We start from the raw sequence: 20,083 nt of genomic DNA, 5'->3' as shown, positions 1-20,083 counted from the left end.
GTACAAAAGAAATTATTGGTAGTTAACTTTGTTTCCTCATTATACCTCGCTTTAAAAAGTGGGGGATACTGTTTTACCTCTGTCTGTCCATCCCATGAATATATTTCGTCACATTTTTCTCAAGAACTACAATACAAATGCAAGGATTTCTGAAATTTGGTTTCAGGGTTTATATAAGTCAGCTATACCATGTGATGCGTTTTCAGATTGAATATATCAACATTGTTGAAAAATCAAGAAAAGAAATTACTGCAAAATTGGTTAGAAAGGGCTGAATGTGATAAAAAGTGTAAAAGAAAATCAGTGTGGCTACAGCCGATCCCCTACTATCTACTTGCGTTTGTAGGCAAACCAAAAATCAAGTGGATAAAGAGGCTGGCTTCAGTCAGACTAAAAAAAAATTTTAATAACAGTCCTCCATATCATATTCTGATCTTTCATTCTGGAAAGTCCCATAATTGGCTTAATATATAACTATCAAGGAGAAATTATCAATCTTCCTATTTATCATTTATTTAACATTTTTTGTTCTTTTTTTACAGTTGTTCTTCCACACGACCCCTATGTTTTCATCGGTCACGAGCTGAGATTGTATTGTAACATCACAGATTTAGCTGTGCCAGAAACATCCACTTCACTCTATTTCACCAAAAGTAACAACGTTTTTCCAAGCAGCCGCATACAAATTCTAAATAGTCGTAGTATCCAACTAATACTGCCGATTTATTCTCCCAGTGACAAAGGAAATTATGTGTGTAAGCTAAATAAAACCAGAGGCAATGTTCAAGTGGTTGGGAACCAGATAGTGAGTGTAGAATGTACGTATCTTTCAATTCTAAAGTAATACCTAAATGTCAAATGAATTCATTATGTCAAAACATGTATTAATTTTATTTTGAGAAAATACATAAATCTGACATTTTTTGTACAAAAATTTTTTTAGTTTCTTTTTGTTACTGCTCCTATTTTATTTTCAAGCAAGTCCCAAAAAACGTGGTTAAAAGAAAGTTTTACACAAGGAAATTCCTGCAGTAACTTGACGACTTGTGGAACTTAACAAGGACACCTTTCAGTTAGGCATAAAGTTAAAGTGGTTTTTTTTTGTTTTTTTTTATAAGCAGGAACTTCTTGTATCTAAAGTGTTGAATGTTAATACTCTTATATCATTGTATGTAAAATCATGATACTACTGTTAACATGTACTAACTATATATTTTACTCTCTATGCAGATGAACCCAATCAAATAAAGGATATAACATGTACCGTATACAACTGGGAGAGCATGACATGTTCATGGGATCTAGGGGTCAATTATGTCCATCTAAACCATATTGATGTCCAGTTAGTTTGGACAGTCAAGTAAGTTGTCTTTAAATATTAAGTATGTATACAAAAATATGGAAATGTGCAATAATTGCTAATGAGACTACTATCTACCTAATTTCAAATGACATGAATATATGAATAAAAGGTTTCTGCACAGCTAACAACAATGAAAAAAACCCTAATGTATAGTCATTATAAAAGTCCTGACATAAAAAATGTGAAACAATTCAAAAGAGAAAATTAACAGCCTAATTAAAAAAAAAACATTTTATTAAAAGCAAATTTGACAGGCATGAACCAAAGACAACCACAACTAAATTATGGTCTCCTGAATTTGCACACCTTGACAAAACCACAAAATCAAATAACCCCCAGATATAAGTTTTCCTCAATCCACAGAATTTTCTACAAAAGTGGGTATTCATGAAAAAAGAAAAAGCCACATTGCCTTGAATTGGCTTAAGTTAGTATGAATGACAGGAGATTTGGCATGTACTTCAATTACACAGCAACCCAAGGACAGGCCATGATCTTGCTGGTGAAATTATGATTTAAGTCACCAAAGAATTTTGAAAATTGTTTAAACTCGCCAGCGGACTTACTACATAGTGAAATCAAGTCACTCTCAAAATCTTTTAAAGGGAGGCAACTTGTGGACTCCAAAAAACTAAACGATATTTCGAGGTCTATTCAAAGAAAAATCGCACATTTTAAAATGGTGTTTTTTTTCCGTCTTCCTTTGCAGAGGTGAGCAGCAGTATGATTGTCCCCATAAGACATTGAACTCGTGTGCTTGGAAACCAAATGATGGTCTGGATAGTTTTCGACCAGATATGCTGTATTACATGGTTATAATTGTCAGAAATAATAAAACAGGAAATGAAACCAAGTCTAAAATATTCCATGAACAGACAAATAAAATAGGTAGGTATATTTTTATGCCCCCACTGCTAGGCGAAGGGGGCATTAAGTGCCCTTGCCAATCCCTTTCTTACGTCCCCAAATTGGTGTCCATTCTCTTTTAGTTTGGCTTAACCAAATGTTATGAAACTTAAACACAATGCTTATTACTACAAAACACAGATCAAGATTTTAATTGGATGGTGTCATTTTTACTGTTCTAGAGTTATGTCCCTTTATAAATGGAAAAAAAATGCTAAATCTGTTGTTACCCTTCTTTAACTTTAGTTTGCCTCAACCAAATGTTATGAAACTTTATGACAATGCTTATAATTACGAATTAACTACATGAATTCTGCATCTGTATGTGGAAGTTGACTCGTGCATATTTACAAGCGACCCATAAACACATTCTCCATTTATTTGTGTATAATGTCAAGTGGCAAACATTTCATGGCAATGCAAGATGCAATTTGACGAAGAACGAATTTATTTCAAAGGGGAATGATCTGTGATGGTTTGACATAACTTATAGTTGCCATTTGAAATGAAGGCAAGTTGGAGTAGGGACTGAACTCACACTTTCATAGTGAAGTCTTCGCACCTCAGTGTTAAAGGTATTTCATCTACAGTGTTCACTCTATAGACCGCCAACACTGAGATTGTTTGTTATGACCCCACATAAGACTGTATATTTTTCTGAGTAGTTTCAGGAATCTGGATTTAAAACTGTAGGAGTAGGTTACACAAATTAGGTTTCAACAGTCCCCACCCACCCCCATGACATCACAATACTTCAAGTCAGTTTGGACTTAGTCTACGAATTGATCACACTTGATTTTAGAAAAATAATTTAATATTGTCTCTTTTTTTTTTTTTTACAGTAAAACCCAATAGTGTTTCAGATTTAAAAGCCTCTCAAAACAGCACATGCCTTCACTTAGAATGGAATCACAGCAGAACAGAAGACAAAATTTATAGGATACAGTACCAATCTAGATGGGAAATATCATGGAAGGTAAGTCAATAATCTCCTTTGTACCTAGAAAATTTTACGAAGACGTAAGAAACTGGGTAGATTTTTATGAGGGGCATAACAGGGGTTATCTGAAGGGAAAACACAAAATGAAATTGCCATTTCACGATGAATGAACAATAAAAAAAATTCTTGCACATTAATGTTTTTCCTGATTTCACGAACCACTGCAAATAACGAACCTTTTCCAGGGCTCCTCCTGAAATAAAAATGGCAAAACACGTTGCATGAAAATAACCCTTTACCACCCTCTTTTATGTGACAGGATCTTAAATGTTGATATGGAAAAGGATCAGCTTAAGATAGATTAATTTTAAAGTCTGCGGTGCTGTTGCTATTCAGTTACAGTCACAACAGATATACTTAAGTTGAAAAATTTTCTGGACCCCCCCCCCCCCTTTTCTTTGAAATTATAGAAAAAAAATAATATATAATAATATATACTTGATGCAAATATGTAATAGAACCTAGCTGTAGAACAGTAGCTCTTGGGGTCCTTGAAATATTCTTCTAACCACAAGAGATACTGTTCCAACACTTATGTAAACCATGATATTAAACAAAGGTATTAAAACATCACATTCTTATTATAAAATCCTCCCTCAATTTTTGTTCATAGGTTTTGAGTTTAGGTGACGTTAATAGGAAGACTATCTGCAACTTAGTTCCTAACACAGAGTACACTGTAAAGATAGCATGTAAACCATTTTGGGATGGATTCTGGAGTGATGAAGTAGAAACTACTATAAAATTGGATGATGATGGTAAGGCATTTAGTGTTAGGTTGTTTTGTGTTTGGTTTTTTTTTTTGGACACAGGTTGTTAAGCAAGCATCAATCAACCATTTTCATTTGATTGACACTTCATAAATTTATTCATTTTGCAAATTAGATATGCATAAAAAGAATGATAAGAATTACAGGAGAATGTTGAACAGTATAAGTATAACAGACCGCACAAACTGCATCACAACCACAAAATGGAATATCATATTATGACCCAGATAGCATGACTTGATACAGTCTCTTGACTGAAACATTCAGACAGTTTAAGATGGCAGTCCATAAAATGAACACAGAAAAGAAAGTTTTTAAAAAATATCATTTTGTGTCTGTGAAATGTTCAAAAGTAGTAAAACTCTTCCAATTTCTCCAAAAAAAAAAATGTTAATTATAAGGAAAGTTAAACTTGTAACTTGTGAGAAAATGTCAACTGTTAAATTATGTTTTACTGTGGCATCATTTATTTTCGTTGGTTTCAAATTTGGTGGATAAAAGAAACTTACATGTTAATGGATATTTAATTTCGTGGTTATGACAAAGTCTGCATACAATTCTATGGAAAATTTCTTATTCATTGAACATTTAATTTCATGGTTTACCTGTACCCTCAAAAATTGGTGTACAACGAAAAATAAGGAATCCATAGTAAATATACCATATATCAAATATACATCAAAATACTCCCACATAATATAAGTGTTTTTCCTATAGTGCCAGGAGCTGCACCAGAAGTACAGCCTGGAGGTTTTGTAGAGAAACCGTGTAGTTTCCAGGATTGTCGTGTTATTTCTGTCTACTGGAGGGTTAGTATTGTCTACTAAATGTATACATCAATTATCAATACTGTAAATTCAGAAATAATTGCTGTGTTTTAAATATTGCGAAAAAATGCAACCGGGTTATAATCGCAATAATTTAAACTTGCATTTTGAAACTTTTTATATGAATTAAACAGAATTTTTCTCAATATCGCAAAAATTATAATAAATTCGCATTTTAGTCTGAAATGACAAAATTGCAATAATAAATGCATGCAATAATTTCTGAATTTACAGTATTTTGAAATAAAATTATTTATTCAAAAGGATAGTTTAGATAATTATGACTATTTAATTAAGACCCGATAATAGTGTACGAGATAAAAATGCTTTTCAACAGTCAATTTGTCTGCAACAGAATCTTGAAGTTTTACCTCTGAGAAAAAAATGTCTTTAACCATGGTTGATTAAAGCAGTGTTTGCTCTTATTATAGAAAAGAAAAAAAGGATATTTTTTTATCCATTCATGACACAACATTGGTACATGTACAGTAAAATACCTCACCAGAGGCGGGTTTAGGGGGGGCCAGGGGGCCTGGGCCCCCCCCCCCCCTTTTTGGGAAAAAAATTGGTTGCTTATATAGGGAATCACTGAAGCGTGACTGGAGCGGGCCCCCTCTTAGGTCAGTCAGTGGGCCCCCACTTATGAAAATTTCTGGATCCGCCACTGCTCACTATTGTCAAAGATAAGAACTGTTATAAGGGCTGTCTCATAACAAAATACATGGGACCCAGGGAGGACTCTTCAAAATCTCATCTACTAATGAGTGTTTCATAAGCTAATGTGTAATAGTGCCTCTATAGATGGTTACCCAATTTTAAAAATGCCTTCCCTGTGTACCATGCTTGTTTTCATAGAAAATATTTTAATTTCCACTTATTGGAAACTTTACATTTGAATTATAAGTTTCAAAGAACCAAACGTATAAAAAAGAAGATGTGGTATGATTGCCAATGAGACAATTATCCACAAAAGACCAAATGTACATGTTTCTGAAAATTTCCTTTACAGCCCATAATGGATAGACTAACAAATGGAGAGATATCAAACTACAAGATTACATCCCAGGATTTTGACAAACAGAAATCTCCTGAGGAAATATTTACTGGTACCAAGACATCAGGGCAACTTATGTTGATGTCGGGAACAGATTATCTTGTTGATATCCAGGGAGAGACAAAGAAAGGATTATCGCCACACAGAGCCAGTATTCTTATTCTTGGAAAAGATAAAAGTATGTATGGATTGAAATTGTTAATAAAGAAGTGAAAAAGCCAAAATGAAATGTCACTATTTTTTTCTATACATAACATTCCTTTTAAAAAAGAAGTGAAAATCACAATAAAAAGTCACCAATTTTTTAATGCACATCATTCCTGTTAAAATAGAAGTGAAAACCACAACAAATGTCGCCAACTTTTTCTATGCACATCATTCCTGTTAAAAAAAAAATGAAAACCACCACAAAATTTCACCAATTTTTTAATGCACATCATTCCTGTTAAAATAGAAGTGAAAAACCACAACAAAATGTCACCAATTTTTTAAATGCACATCATTCCTGTTAAAATAGAAGTGAAAACCACAACAAATGTCACCAACTTTTTCTATGCACATCATTCCTGTTAAAAAAGAAATGAAAACCACCACAAAATTTCACCATTTTTTTAATGCACATCATTCCTGTTAAAATAGAAGTGAAAACCACAACAAAATGTCACCAATTTTTTCATGCACATCATTCCAGTTAAATATAAAGTTTCATGTCAGAAATATCTTTTTGTCATGATAATTATATGTCCTATTTTGTTAGTCTTCATTTGTTTTATTTGGAAATTTCAATTATGTATATATAGCATCAAGTGTGATACGATATTTATCCACTGGAGACAGTTAAATATTCAAAATTTAATTGTCGAGAGTGGATAAATATGGTATTAAACGAGACTCTAATGATTTTCAAATAATAGGCAGGCAAACTCATTCGTTCTTTTTAAATGGTCTGCAAAAAGATGTGTTCTTTCTATATGGCGTCACAATAAGAAATTCAGAGGAAAACAAGAAAATTCGACGTCATAATCGGACTTTAACCAATGAAGAACTGAGATTAAACTAACCGCATGTTGATTAAATTTTTTAATACAATAGGTGCTGAAAAGGATAAATTGAAAAAAAAATTATCAAACTATAGGTCTCATAATATTAGATATCTGTTTACATGTTATTGCTGCATTCGACAATTACAGTTTACTAACAAATATCTGTCAACTCCCTTAAATGTTTAAATTATATATTTGATATCTTGTTCTGGCCATCAAATTCTAAAGCAGATTTATTGTAATCATGGTATTATATTTGATTTCAGAACCACCATACCCAGATCGTTTCCTAGTGGAGGCAGAGCAGGCGGCCACATATAACAATCTTTTTCGTTTACATATAAAGTGGCACCAACCAAAGACATCACAACAAATACTTGGTTATACTCTCTTTTGGTGTAAAGGTGCTCAAAGTGATTACACTTGTCTGGTGAGTTCTTATAAAGTCTTTGGATTATACCGTGGATTCAATTATTTGTGTGGCTTCAACTTTTTGGATCGCCCTAAACATGCCTGAAATATTTACCACTGGACATTAAGCAACCAAAAATTAATCAATCAACTTTTTGGTTGATTAAAGGAAAATTGCTCTTGAATAAATTCAGCATACAAACATAAAATAAATTGTATTCTGTTGAATGCTAAAATACTTGCTTAGCCTTTACCCATGGACTCTTCAAAAGTAATTCCATACATAATAATAAATCCCTAGCACTGTGAATTCATTTATTTTCATTTAAACGAATTGATTGGAAATTTGATTTTATGGTTTAATTTTCCAAAATTGGTATACAAGCCTATAGAAAGATTTATGCATGATCATTGAACATATCAATTCATGGTTCACATCAACTCAAAAATCCTTAATTGAAAAAGCACAAAAATATAATTTCTGGATCTTAGTGAGCAAAATATATCTTCTTGATTCTATTCTATATAAGTTTGGTTCATTTATATGTTTCAAAGTTGATTGTGTGACATCCATTTTTGCTGATTTTTATTTTATGGTTCAGCTGAAAGCTGCCTATGACTGAGTGTGGATTATTTTGTTGTGTTGTAGACCCATTGGTGGCTTCCAGCTGTTCTCTGCTCTTTGATACAGTTTTTGCCTTTTTGACACATTCCTGGTTTCCATTCTCAATTTTATTTAGATAATGATTAGAAAATGAAGGAAATCTAAAACTTGTAATATTGCAAAAGACTTAAAGATCATGGACATGCATATTGAGTAAAATTTCCTATCAAATCATAACTTAAAAAGAATTTTCTTTTTCTCTTTTTGTAGGAACCTATTAAGTGGGCTGTTTTAAAAGGAAACCAGAGAAAATATACCAGAACTGTCAATAAAGATGAAATGAGAAGTTTGATATTTGGTATCTCCATGGAAACTGTTCACCCAACAGGAGATACTGTCAGCAGTGGTATTTTGTGGAACGAATGCATTTTTATGCAGAATGAAAGTGAGTAACAGGTGAACATTTCAGTACACACACAAGTAAAAAACATTATGTTGTAACTAAATCAAATGCAAGACTTTCGGTATCTTAAATATGTAAAACAAAAAAAAACAAAAAAAAAGTATGAAATAACTAATCTATCTTTACGTAAATTTATTAGATTTAAAAATCGATAAAAAATAAACTTGTATAATGTGTGTAGAGGGGTTTCTCAGTTAGGAGATCACTATATTGTATTTAAAAGCTATGACAGAATCAATTGGTGATGTGATGGTTGCAAGTATACTGACAACGTGTTAGTTGAGCCAGTAAACAGCTGTTTGCAACCACCTCAAATCATCAAATAGATGTTGCATTAGAATACAGGATGGAAAAATCACAACTAACACTGATTTCAACTGAATTGGCATGTACAATTGATTCAACTCACATTTGTAGTGTGTATTTATATTTGAAATAAAACTTAGGTTGAAGTCTTTCTTAGTTAGAAATTTGTCATGGATATTATAGTATCATTGTAACTGCTCTTTTTATCTAAATTCAAATTTGCTTTGCAGGACCTCAACTGCCTCCCAAGAATGTACGAGTTATCATTGTAACTGCTCTTTTTATCTAAATTCAAATTTGCTTTGCAGGACCTCAACTGGCTCCCAAGAATGTACGAGTTCTTTCATTGGTTGAAGACAACAGTGTGCAAGTAGAATGGGACAAATTTGCATGTTCAGAAATGGGTGGATATATCACAAAGTTTACTGTGTTTTATTGTGAATCAGTGAAGGGTCAAAATTGTAGTGGTGAGTACTTATTGATTACTGTGGATTCATTACTATTCGTTGGATACTAATTTTCGTGGATTTTGTGGGTACAGGGGAACCACGAATTTAAATATACAACGAATTGCAAATTGTCTAAAGGAATGTATGCAGACTTTGCCAAAACCACAAAATTAAATATCCACGAATGTGCAAGTTTTCCTCAAACCACGAAAATTGGTACCCACGAAAATAAATGAATCCACAGTATAGATAAATTATGGTCCTTCAATAAAACCTGAGCTTCATTTTAACCTGCTTTCTGAGGTAAAAATCAGTTATAGATTTGGGGATATTTGGGCGGGCGGCTGCCAAGCAGTGTCCATGCATTTACTCATGAACCATTCAACAAAAGCTTTTGAAATTTTTCTGCAGTTAAAGGTTCTTGAAAGATTCAAAAATGGTGTTTCAAGTCTTGTCTTTGCTGTAACTCATGAACCATTTAACCAAAGCTTTAGAAATTTTAATATGTTGTTACTGATGACAAACTGAGGTCAAGTTCGATATTGATGATTTTCACTTTCACCGTTCAGGAGTTGTGGTTCTTGAAAGATTCAAAAATGGTATATGTTAATCTTTATTTCATTATTTTTATTTGATAGGCACATACCAGTTTGTAAATGTAAATGGACATGATACCAGTGTAGTTCTTAAAGATATGTCACCTAAATCTACATATAGAGTTTGGGTTCAGGCTATGACAAGTGGTGGCTTAGGTCCAGAATCAGATCCAGTCTACACAACTATTCCAGTTACTGGTAAGTCATAAGCATAAATTATTATTGCATTGTCAGTTTATTTTTTTACTCACGAGTTTCAATGTCCCTCTGGTATCACTCACCTCTCTTATGGTCAGGGTTATTCCATTATCAATGATTCAGGAGAGTAAGAAGAGACCTTAAAGGTTCACCAATATACAACAAACATTCTTTTAAGATGGTACCAAACACCTTGACTAAAATCAATTTGGCTATTTAATTTTCATACGATTTTTACAAAATAGTTATTTTGACCCTTTGACAAAAATTTAAAAAGTTAAAAAAAAACTTGAACCAAACACTTTCTGGGAAAATTTTCATTGGATACACATAGCAATTTGACAAGCACTAATGTTGATCATTGAGAAGCTTCATATTTCCTTAACAAATACAATGTGATTGAAATGTTAAGCTGATTTTAAAAAGTTATCTCCCTGTAATGTTAGGTATCCCCTTAACTTTGCATAAGTTATGCTGACACACAAACATAAATGATCAAATCCATAATTCAAATCTTCATAACAAATGTTTGTATGATTTTTGTCGAGCCTTCGACTTTAAACAAAACATTCACTCTGTAGTTAAAGTTTTTAAAATTTTTATAATGTTCTTAAACTATCCTGGATTTCTACCAAACTTAGACAAAAGCTTGTTTCTGATCATAAGATATTATTCAGAAGTAAATTTTGTAAAAAAAAATAATCACTTTTTCCGTATTTTACTTATAAATGGACTTAGTTTTTCTTCCAGTTAACATTACATACAGTCTGCAGTTAAAGTTTATAAAACATTTATTAGATTCATAAACTATCCTGGATTTTTTACCAAACTTGGAAGCTTCTTTCAATCAAAAGACAGTATCAAGAGGGAAATTTTTATTGATGTTTTTCCTCATTTTTGTTGAGTCTATGATTAACAGCAAAAGTAGGCGAGACACTGGGTTCTGTGGAACCCTTACGAATTTTTTTTACTATGGCCTCTGTTCATAAACCATATGTCTTAGCATACAAATTTTTATATTCTTAAAAAGGGGGATTTAATAGTTTTGATAAATATATGCATATATACATGTTAATTAAAGAAGTATAATGCTTCCCTGACATTTATTATTTTCTTCATTATCTTTTCAATGAAAAAAATGTTATGTTTTTACTTATTTTAAAATATGATTTTTTTTTATGTTTTAGGTATCTCCTTGACAACAAATGAAATAGCTGGGATTTCCTTATCTATTCTGTTTCTTGTTATTCTAGCTTCGATTGGATTTATCTGTGCTTTTAGGTATGTTTAATAAAATTTTCTGTCGTTTGGGTAAATAATTGCAGAATATGTTTTTATGCCCCACCTACGATAGTAGAGGGGCATTATGTTTTCTGGTCTGTGCGTCCGTTCGTTCGTCCGTTCGTCTGTCCGTTCGTTCGTCCGTCTGTCCCGCTTCAGGTTAAAGTTTTTGGTCAAGGTAGTTTTTGATAAAGTTGAAGTCTAATCGACTTCAAACTTAGTATACATGTTTCCTATGATATGATCTTTTTAATTTTAATGCCTAATTAGAGGGTTTACCCCAATTTCAGGGTCCACTGAACATAGAAAATGATAGTGCAAGTGGGGCATTCGTGTACTGGGGACACATTCTTGTTGTTTCTGATTTATTTAAAGATGAATTGTCACATACAAGGCCAAAAGAGTTTGATTTCTCATGTCTTTGCATGCTTCTGAAAGAAGTTGACTCCCCTTAAAATTTCCACCATTTTCTTTTTTCAGTGTATGCTGAATGACAGCTGCTAAAATTTCAGCGTCTTGTTTCAGTTGCTCCTCTTATTTCTTTAGAGTCTAAATAAGTAGTATGCGTAGTAAATTTGGGCATAAATTCAATTGTTAAAATGACTCAATTTTATTTATCTATATTTTGAGAATTGCCAATGGCAATGAAGACTGAAGTAGAAATATTCATGCTTTTTATACAACTTCAGACTGAATCTTAGACATGTATGCAACTTTTGACCTTTTTAAAAGGTCCTACTTTTTAGGAGAAAATCTGCCTACTTCACAAGTAAGCATAATACCATTTTATCCTGTATTTTATAAGTTCGCTGCAATCCTGAGTTGCCGACATATCCCAATGGGAGGTTTTTGGTTGGTGCATGTAACAGTATTTTATTTAAAATATCATTTTCAAAGTTAACATTAAGATACTTCTGATTATTTTAATGATTTAGCAACAACAGCAACAAATTAGTTTGGGATGTTCTTGCTTTAATTCTTCATTGCATCTTTTTCATAAAATTAGCAACTTTTATTTGATATATTTTGTCATTTAATCAGCATTTCTTATTATGGGTTCTTAGTTGTACTTATCTTCCTAGATGTATATGGTGCTCTTTTAGATATTGAAATTGTACCAGCAAGTTAATGAATGATGTAAAGAATTACATGAGATATGTGGGGGGGGGGGGGGGGGGGTATTAGCCAATGAGAGAGCAGCCCAATGACTCAACAAAAAAAACATCTTCAGGTTCAGGTCAACATACCTTCTCTACAACAAATCAATTTCGAAATTAAAAAGAGTTGTATATAATTTTAACAGATTATGATTATATATTTTATTAGATGTGAAATAATAAAAATTAGGGGGAAAAAAACCTGATTAAAAACAACCACTGACTTCGGACAATCGTATGAATATTTTTCAGGATTGAACTAAGTTTTTGTAGATCTGAACTTCAGTCTGTTAATACTGTGACCTCTTGAGAGAGAATTGAAGCTTTTTGTTATCTGAAGTGTATAAATATTTTTCTCTCATGATGATATTTTCAGAAGATGTAGGAGTGCACACAAACCATATGACATCATTTTACCCAACGTAATTTTTAGATGCTATAAAAAAGATGTGAAAGATCCACAAAATGAAGCAGACGACTTACTCAGTGGCTTACAAAGGGTTCCATTGCCTCATATTGTAAGTGGATAGGCTTTCGCTTGACAGCACATTTATAACTCTCACATTATTTTCAGGAGATGCGCTGCCGAAGTTAAGGAACAGTTCAAGCCATATGATATAGATTTACCCAATGTTCCATTGCCTCCCATTGTAAGTGAATCATCTGTTCTCTTTTTACTTTTATATCCCGTTCCTTAAGTTTTTAGTCTTTATGCATGGGTTAAAATTGCATGTTCTGTACAGGCCATAGAAATTTCTAGATAGTTTTGATGTTTGTTTTTTTTAAATGATGATAAATTTTAAAATTGAAGAAAAGACGATCAAAGTTGGATTTTTGGAATGTGAATCAAGAAATTTAATCTGTTTGGCCTTTTAATCGCATGAACCTCTTCCCATCCTTTTCTTTTATTCAAGATAAATGTATTTTTACAATGGTAGGTCCACATGTGTTGTTTTGGTGATGGTGTTTGTAGAAATAGAATTGTTTTAATAGTTAGACTTATAGTAGCTAGACTTATCTATATCTTGCTTTTAAACTACATACTGGGAAATAATTATAGAAGATTTGTTTTTAATGCAGCTGTGTGCAAAAACTGCACTATCATAAGATATTGAAAATTAAAATAATCTACGTTTAAAGAACATAAGAAAAATTCTGCAATTGAAATTCTACCTATAAAAATAAATGACGCAATTGAAATTTCTCGGTACACAACCTTATGATGCAGCTGTTCAAGCTAGCTTGATTATTGATGAGAAAAATCATCTTTATCAAATTTACTTCCCCTTTTTGGTTTCGTCGGTATTAGATATACATGTATTTGATTTTGGATTTTCAAATATTTTGGCCTTGAACATCACTGAGGAGACATCAGTTATCAAAATGCACCTGCAGTTGTAGTAAAATTAGTTTGTTTTATATAGTTCATGTTATATATCTTCCTTTTGACTCAACTGGTCCTTTATTGAATTACTTTAAAGATTTAATTACACATTTGTGAAAATAGAAAGTAAGAACTATTATACCTACCCAAATATGGGAGTTGGGAATGTTCTAAAATCCACAAATTTTAACTCATAAGTAATTTCACATTATTTTAACATTTGTATTTGCAAAGAGAGAACAAATAAATTAAAATAATACAAGAATGTTGATATAGTACAGCATAAATTAATTATTTTCCATTATATGCAAGACAAGGTTTTTTTTCTTTTTTTTAGCCAATGATAAGACCTAGTTCTAAGACATCCCAGTCACCTGACTCAGATGATGACATCTATTCAAAGATTCCTGATCTGCCACCGTCACCACCATCGCCAACAACTCCAGAGTCTATGTCCATTGATATGCCACTCATACAAAGCGGTATGGGCTCTCAAAAGGTATGGATACATTTTATTTATTTCAGCTATTCTTTTTCGTGACATCTGTATGAATGTGCGTTGAGATGAGTTATATAACTGACCATATACAAGGGAACTTTAAAATATTATGAACAAAATTTTTATCGTTATCTCTTGCATCACTGCCACTCTCACTCTGAAGACATATTTTTCAGTATATGAACGTAAAAAAAGAGTGCTTACATATCTCAGTTTAAAGTATGCAGTTCTATGTCTAGGCAGCACTGCCACCCTCACTTTATGACATTTTGATTCATATGTACCTGCTCAAAACACAATTCAATCTTAGTTCATGGTATGTACATTCATGACTGGTATTGCTGCAACTCACACCAAGAAAATATGCTCATTGATATGACCTTTATAAATACAAATGTATTGCATGATATTCTTCAAGCTATATATGTGTATAGATAACATGCAAATCTATCACGCATATCACATGATTTTCTTCAAACTATATATGTGTGTAGATATCATGCAAATCTATCACGCATATCACATGATAATCTTCAAACAACAAATGGAAGTTTTTAACGACCTTGACTGGCTATACAGCCCTTGCACGGTCGGATAATCTTCAAACTATATATGTGTGTAGATATACTTCTAATCTATCACATTGCTTCTGTTGTTTATAAACCTCAAGAGAGTATTTGAATGCAAGGATGTATATCCAACGGGACAGTAACTCTCCTATGACAAAAAAAAACAGAAGACAAACAGAGGTCAATATATATGGTTTTTAACAACACAGGAGTATCTATAAGGAGGCTGTGCCAAATGATATGAATCACAAGTTTTTAAGAGATTTAAGAGAGACTAAATATTTAAGATATACCATCAGACTAAATTCCTGACATGACAAAAAGATATACCGAAAAATACAAACGACAAAGTTCCTGACTTTCAGATTAAATTAGATTTTGAGATCTCAAGCCTCCCCTTTTCTGTGTTAATCTCAATTAGTGAAATTACATTAATAATCATCTAAAGTTTTATATTTTCTCTTGAAATTACATTTAACTTCTAAAATTTGTCTTTTACAGGGTTTATATGGAAAAGGAGGAAAGAATTATGTCCGATTTCCAGAGGGCAGTAGAAGTAGTATGGTATCACTGTTCTCACGTCTACAGTTCCCTAGAAATAGTATGGATTCCAGAGAATCACATTACCATGACAACAAAACTCTTAGTTCATTTAGACCTCGACCTCAAAGAAGTTCAGGTGTTTCGGGTAGTGCTGACGTGTTATCTAGTGTTGTGTCACCATATAGTTGTGTTGACATTGTAAAATGTCCAAACTCGGAAAAAATTCCACGTAAACATCTGCCGTTTAGCAAACCATGTCATAGTGTAGGCAGTATGGTGGACGACCCCACCTATGATGAGACGAACAATCTATCCATATTATCTAATAAGATAGTGACTCAACCTCCTTGTGCTCTTGATTCAGGAGATTCTAGGGAGCATTTTAATATAAAATTACCTCTTGATCGGAGAAAGTACGATCATTTTAACGAGGATACATTGAAAAGTTGTACTTCCAATGAGATTAATTCGGCTTTGGAGGATGATCAAACACAGGATTCGAATGAATCTCATGAAACTGATGACAAACAAATCACATCATATGTTCAAGATGCAGGACAGTTTGCCGAAGCCGACAATTCTGTTTTCGGTCCTCCTGATAGTAATGGTTACGTGCATGAACCATGCCAAAAATGTTCAAACAATAATGACATCAAAATGATAAATGGGTACATCCCGACAGAAAATATAACACAACTTCTTCCTAATCCGAACATTGTCGTGGATAAAGAAGAAGCAACATATAAAAAAGAATTAAACATTAAACCGGGACCGCGGCCCGTAAGTGAAGTCATTAATGTACCTGCTCACTTTTATGGTTCATTGTCGTTGTTAGATGCAGGAACCGCAACAGAGCTTTAATGTATACTGCTACTGACTTCAAAGATATTTCCATTTCATTGTGTAATGTTTAGTTGAAAGTGCTATATGAGAAATTCGACTTGTACAAAAAATATTGATCTTTTTTTTTTTTACAGTTAATATTTCTATAACTTCCGCATAAGATGTGGATAGCATATTGTATGTTATAATACAAAAACTTCTGTGTTAAATATTAAGTTTTAATAATTTGTGTATATTATTTGTTTTTATTGACCTTAAAGTATTAAAAAAAATATCAATAAAAAAGATGTGTTTTAACTTTAAATCAAAATTTGTAAAAAAAAAATATTTGATTAAATATATTTAAATAGCATATTTCTAGTTTTACTTATTATCTTATTTGTATAAATGCAACAATTTTTGTAATTAGGTCAAAGAAATTCTATGTTATATAGAATTACAGATAATTTTATTTTTATCTAAATAAGGACATGAAGGAGTGTTATTTCATATCACTCCTGCTTTATATACCATGTATACTGACACTTTAAATTCAGAAAGTTTTTTCTGAAGATCTGAAAAGTATTTTTTCATGTATTGAACATTTTTTCATGTATTGAACCTGTATGCTCATAATTGTCAATGAGAGACGGGGAAACATTGACCTATTGACCTTCCTGTTATTTTTCTTTTTCCATTACTGAATATCATGGACATTATTTTAAAATTTCGCATGAGAAAATTTGTTAAGTTAGGTCAGTGGGTCAAAGTAATAAAAATTTAAATAGCAATAAAACTTATATTAATCGGAGGTTAATAATTCATCTATTTAATAACTTGATCATTATGGTACAAAAATATTTATAAAAAATTAATATGTGTTAAGACTGTTTGGTTATATAATAAATAGACAGAGCTCCAGACACATTTTTTTGTGTTAATCAAAATATTTCATTATTTCAATAGGTCACGTTTATGGAGAAGGTCTTCAAATAAGAATGAAATTATACATGTACCAATTTATTTATTTTTGCAAATTAGATCAAAATCAAGCAACCTTTAAAGTTAAAAAACTAATGAATATGTTACCATTTGAAAGTGTAATAATGCAGACAGGAGGATTTTCCTATCTACTTTATATATGTTTAATATATGTTCTTGGTTGTGATTATCTACAAAGACATTCCTTATCGGACCATTGTTTATATGTTACTTCATGAAAAATAACTTGTGCTGAAGTGCTGATGAAGGGTTTATTTTCAGTATATTGTCAGCTTTAAAATGCTTACCTTCAATATATTTAAATTTCATACAAATAATGAATAAATGATTTTAAAGAAACTTAAGAAATATATACATATTGTAAGAATTGTGATCTATAAATGATTTTTTTTCTGAAGATCTGAAGAGTATTTTTTTCTTTTCTTGAATATTTATTATCAAGATAATTTATTTTAATGCATCTTATAATAAAATTCTAATATCTCCTTGTGAAATACATTTTTGCTTGAATTTTCCTTCCATTTGAAATATAAAGGATAGCATAAAACCAATCAGTTGGTGCTTTTCCAAATTCACCAATTATTTTCAAAAAACTGTTGTTTAAGGATGTACTTAGGTGATATTAGATGAAATTAAATAAATCAATAATTTGAAATTGATACTATAAGCTGAAAGAGTATTAGTTAAGGATCAGAATAAGCTAAAAATATTGATAGGTCATGGAGCTCCTTTTCGAGATATTTGATTCATAAAATATGGCGGGAAAATGCTGACTCGAACTTTTACCTTATATTTGCATTGGTATAATATGGGTCTCAAATCAAAAGAAAGTTAATCAAGAATCTGCTTAAATTTTATCAAATGACCTGTTATGAGCTATTAAGTCTTATATTAAAGATAAGTAGGTGTTATGGGGCAAAAATATTTTACCTTGTATCATATGGGAAAACACAAAGTAGTCTGAATATCTGACATAAATTCCAAAACCTCACCTAAGTACATTCTTAACCTCTAGATTTTTTTTCAACCAAAAAAACTAAATGCAATAATTTTTTAAATACAAAAAAGTTGTATCAAAAACATGTCCCAGCAAATTCACTAAATATTTTTTGTTATGGGATTTCATTGTACATGTACTATCAATCTCTTTCACTTTTACTGCAACATTTTAATAATATAATTTTGAAATTCGAAATCGCCCAAAGCATAATGAACAATTTCTGTACTAAACTTTGTCATGTATTGAAGAAAAATCAATTCAAATTTCTACCTCATTCAATATATTCTAATCATTTGACCATTTGAAGAATTTTTCAAACCATTACTTAAATTGGTCAAATATATCAGTATTAAAACCCACTTCATGTTCTAATGAATTCAGTGCATACTTTTGTATTGAAAATAGTTGATAATCTCAAATTGATCAATTTACCAACTGTTTCTCTTTGTTTAAAGTAGAACACAAAATGCAACAAGACAGTAACATCTGATTATGCTTGCTTTTTTTTTAATTGAAAAATATTCTTCATAGAGAAAAGACTGAATATATATACAGATTCTTTACTGCCATGCGCATATTTTCATTTAATTTTAATTTTACCTCCAAGCACTGGGCATTAAATGACAGCGATTATTATGATTTTTTTTTTCAATTTAATGTGCTTCCGGGGCTCAGATGATTTGAAAAGTGCTTGTACATGTTGTGACCAGCACATGTAAATGTGTGATATTGTAACAATAATGGTTGTGACATATGTGCATTAATATATTTATGTAACATATGTAAAATTTATATATTTATTGTCTTATTGTATTTTAAGGTTGTGATTTTCATATACATAATCAAATTGTTGTTTTCATTGGCTTTCATATTATGAATATTCTCATTAGGGTATGATATGTTTACACTCATTAAAACATTTAATATATGGACTATTCAAAGGCTTTACCAAAGTATTATAATCTACAGGAAAATTTTACCCTCTCCTTTTTATATAAGTTATACTTTTTCTTTCATTTGAAAGAAATAATTAATATAAAAAGATCCAAAATGTTCTTTAATGAACCTTATTTTGATTTTTCAGCTGTCCGGTTTAAATTATTTAAAAGTTGAAAAATCAGTCAATGTATATGGTGATGATACATGATTTGAACTTTGATATATAAAACAAATAAATAAGAAACGAAAAAATATTTTCATCTAGTTATTTTCTACTTTACTTTTATTGTTCATGAAGAAAAAAGATGATTTCAAATTTTTGCAACTCTATCTTTTCAAGGTTTGCTAAAATAAAATGGAATAAGATCTGAATAAAATTCATTTCATTTTGAATTTATTTGTCATAATATACCGCTATGAGATTTTGAATATTTTTATTACATTAATTGAGTTTTAGACATTGTTTGTATGTTTATTGCTTTTTCATTTGTTGAAACAGCAAATAAAATCATAAAACTTATTTGTTGTATCATTTCATGATAGTCGGGCCATAAAAAATAATAGGTTTGTTTGCCCAAACGCTACCTACCCAGAAAAAAGCTGCCTACTCAAATTCTTTCATTGTCCTGATTTGAAGAAGTTTTTTTTTTAATCAGATAGGCATGAAGACTAATAAACACCCGATACTTCAATTTCTCTTTTTGAAAAAAAAAAAAAAAATGCCTACCTACCTACCCACTGTCTCAACCTTCAGGTTTGGGCAAACCAAAATATTTTTAATTGTGGCCTCAATGATTATAAAAAGTCAAAATTAAGGCAGACACAATAGTTTCCTTTATCCAGTTCTGAAATGTCCTCGGATATGCATAACCCCCAAATGATGTGTTATACTGATTT

General features: G+C 31.3%; 1 protein-coding gene across 12 annotated transcripts in view; it reads left to right on the top strand.

Annotated features, from left to right (window-relative positions):
- Positions 1-19,706, top strand: part of LOC139486049 (oncostatin-M-specific receptor subunit beta-like) — a 93,152-nt gene extending 73,446 nt beyond the window's left edge. For 6 of the 12 annotated variants that reach the window (XM_071270795.1, XM_071270803.1, XM_071270787.1 and 3 more), the window contains 15 exons: positions 543-818; positions 1,231-1,360; positions 2,073-2,251; positions 3,112-3,245; positions 3,883-4,027; positions 4,757-4,848; positions 5,876-6,098; positions 7,230-7,393; positions 8,249-8,423; positions 9,056-9,214; positions 9,835-9,990; positions 11,178-11,271; positions 13,003-13,078; positions 14,150-14,311; positions 15,382-19,706. In XM_071270795.1, coding sequence (XP_071126896.1) covers positions 543-818; positions 1,231-1,360; positions 2,073-2,251; positions 3,112-3,245; positions 3,883-4,027; positions 4,757-4,848; positions 5,876-6,098; positions 7,230-7,393; positions 8,249-8,423; positions 9,056-9,214; positions 9,835-9,990; positions 11,178-11,271; positions 13,003-13,078; positions 14,150-14,311; positions 15,382-16,284 — 3,068 coding nt within the window. In that variant the 3' untranslated portion in view covers positions 16,285-19,706. Of the gene's footprint in view, positions 1-542; positions 819-1,230; positions 1,361-2,072; positions 2,252-3,111; positions 3,246-3,882; positions 4,028-4,756; positions 4,849-5,875; positions 6,099-7,229; positions 7,394-8,248; positions 8,424-9,055; positions 9,215-9,834; positions 9,991-11,177; positions 11,272-12,804; positions 12,947-13,002; positions 13,079-14,149; positions 14,312-15,381 lie in introns of all 12 variants that reach the window. The other 6 variants (XM_071270743.1, XM_071270772.1, XM_071270757.1 and 3 more) reach the window with 1 other exon arrangement.
- Positions 19,707-20,083: the final 377 nt, after the last annotated feature.

The sequence above is a fragment of the Mytilus edulis genome, chromosome 1, assembly GCF_963676685.1.
Source record: "Mytilus edulis chromosome 1, xbMytEdul2.2, whole genome shotgun sequence".
NCBI lineage: Eukaryota > Metazoa > Mollusca > Bivalvia > Mytilida > Mytilidae > Mytilus > Mytilus edulis.
This window is presented reverse-complemented; position numbering and strand designations above follow the sequence as displayed.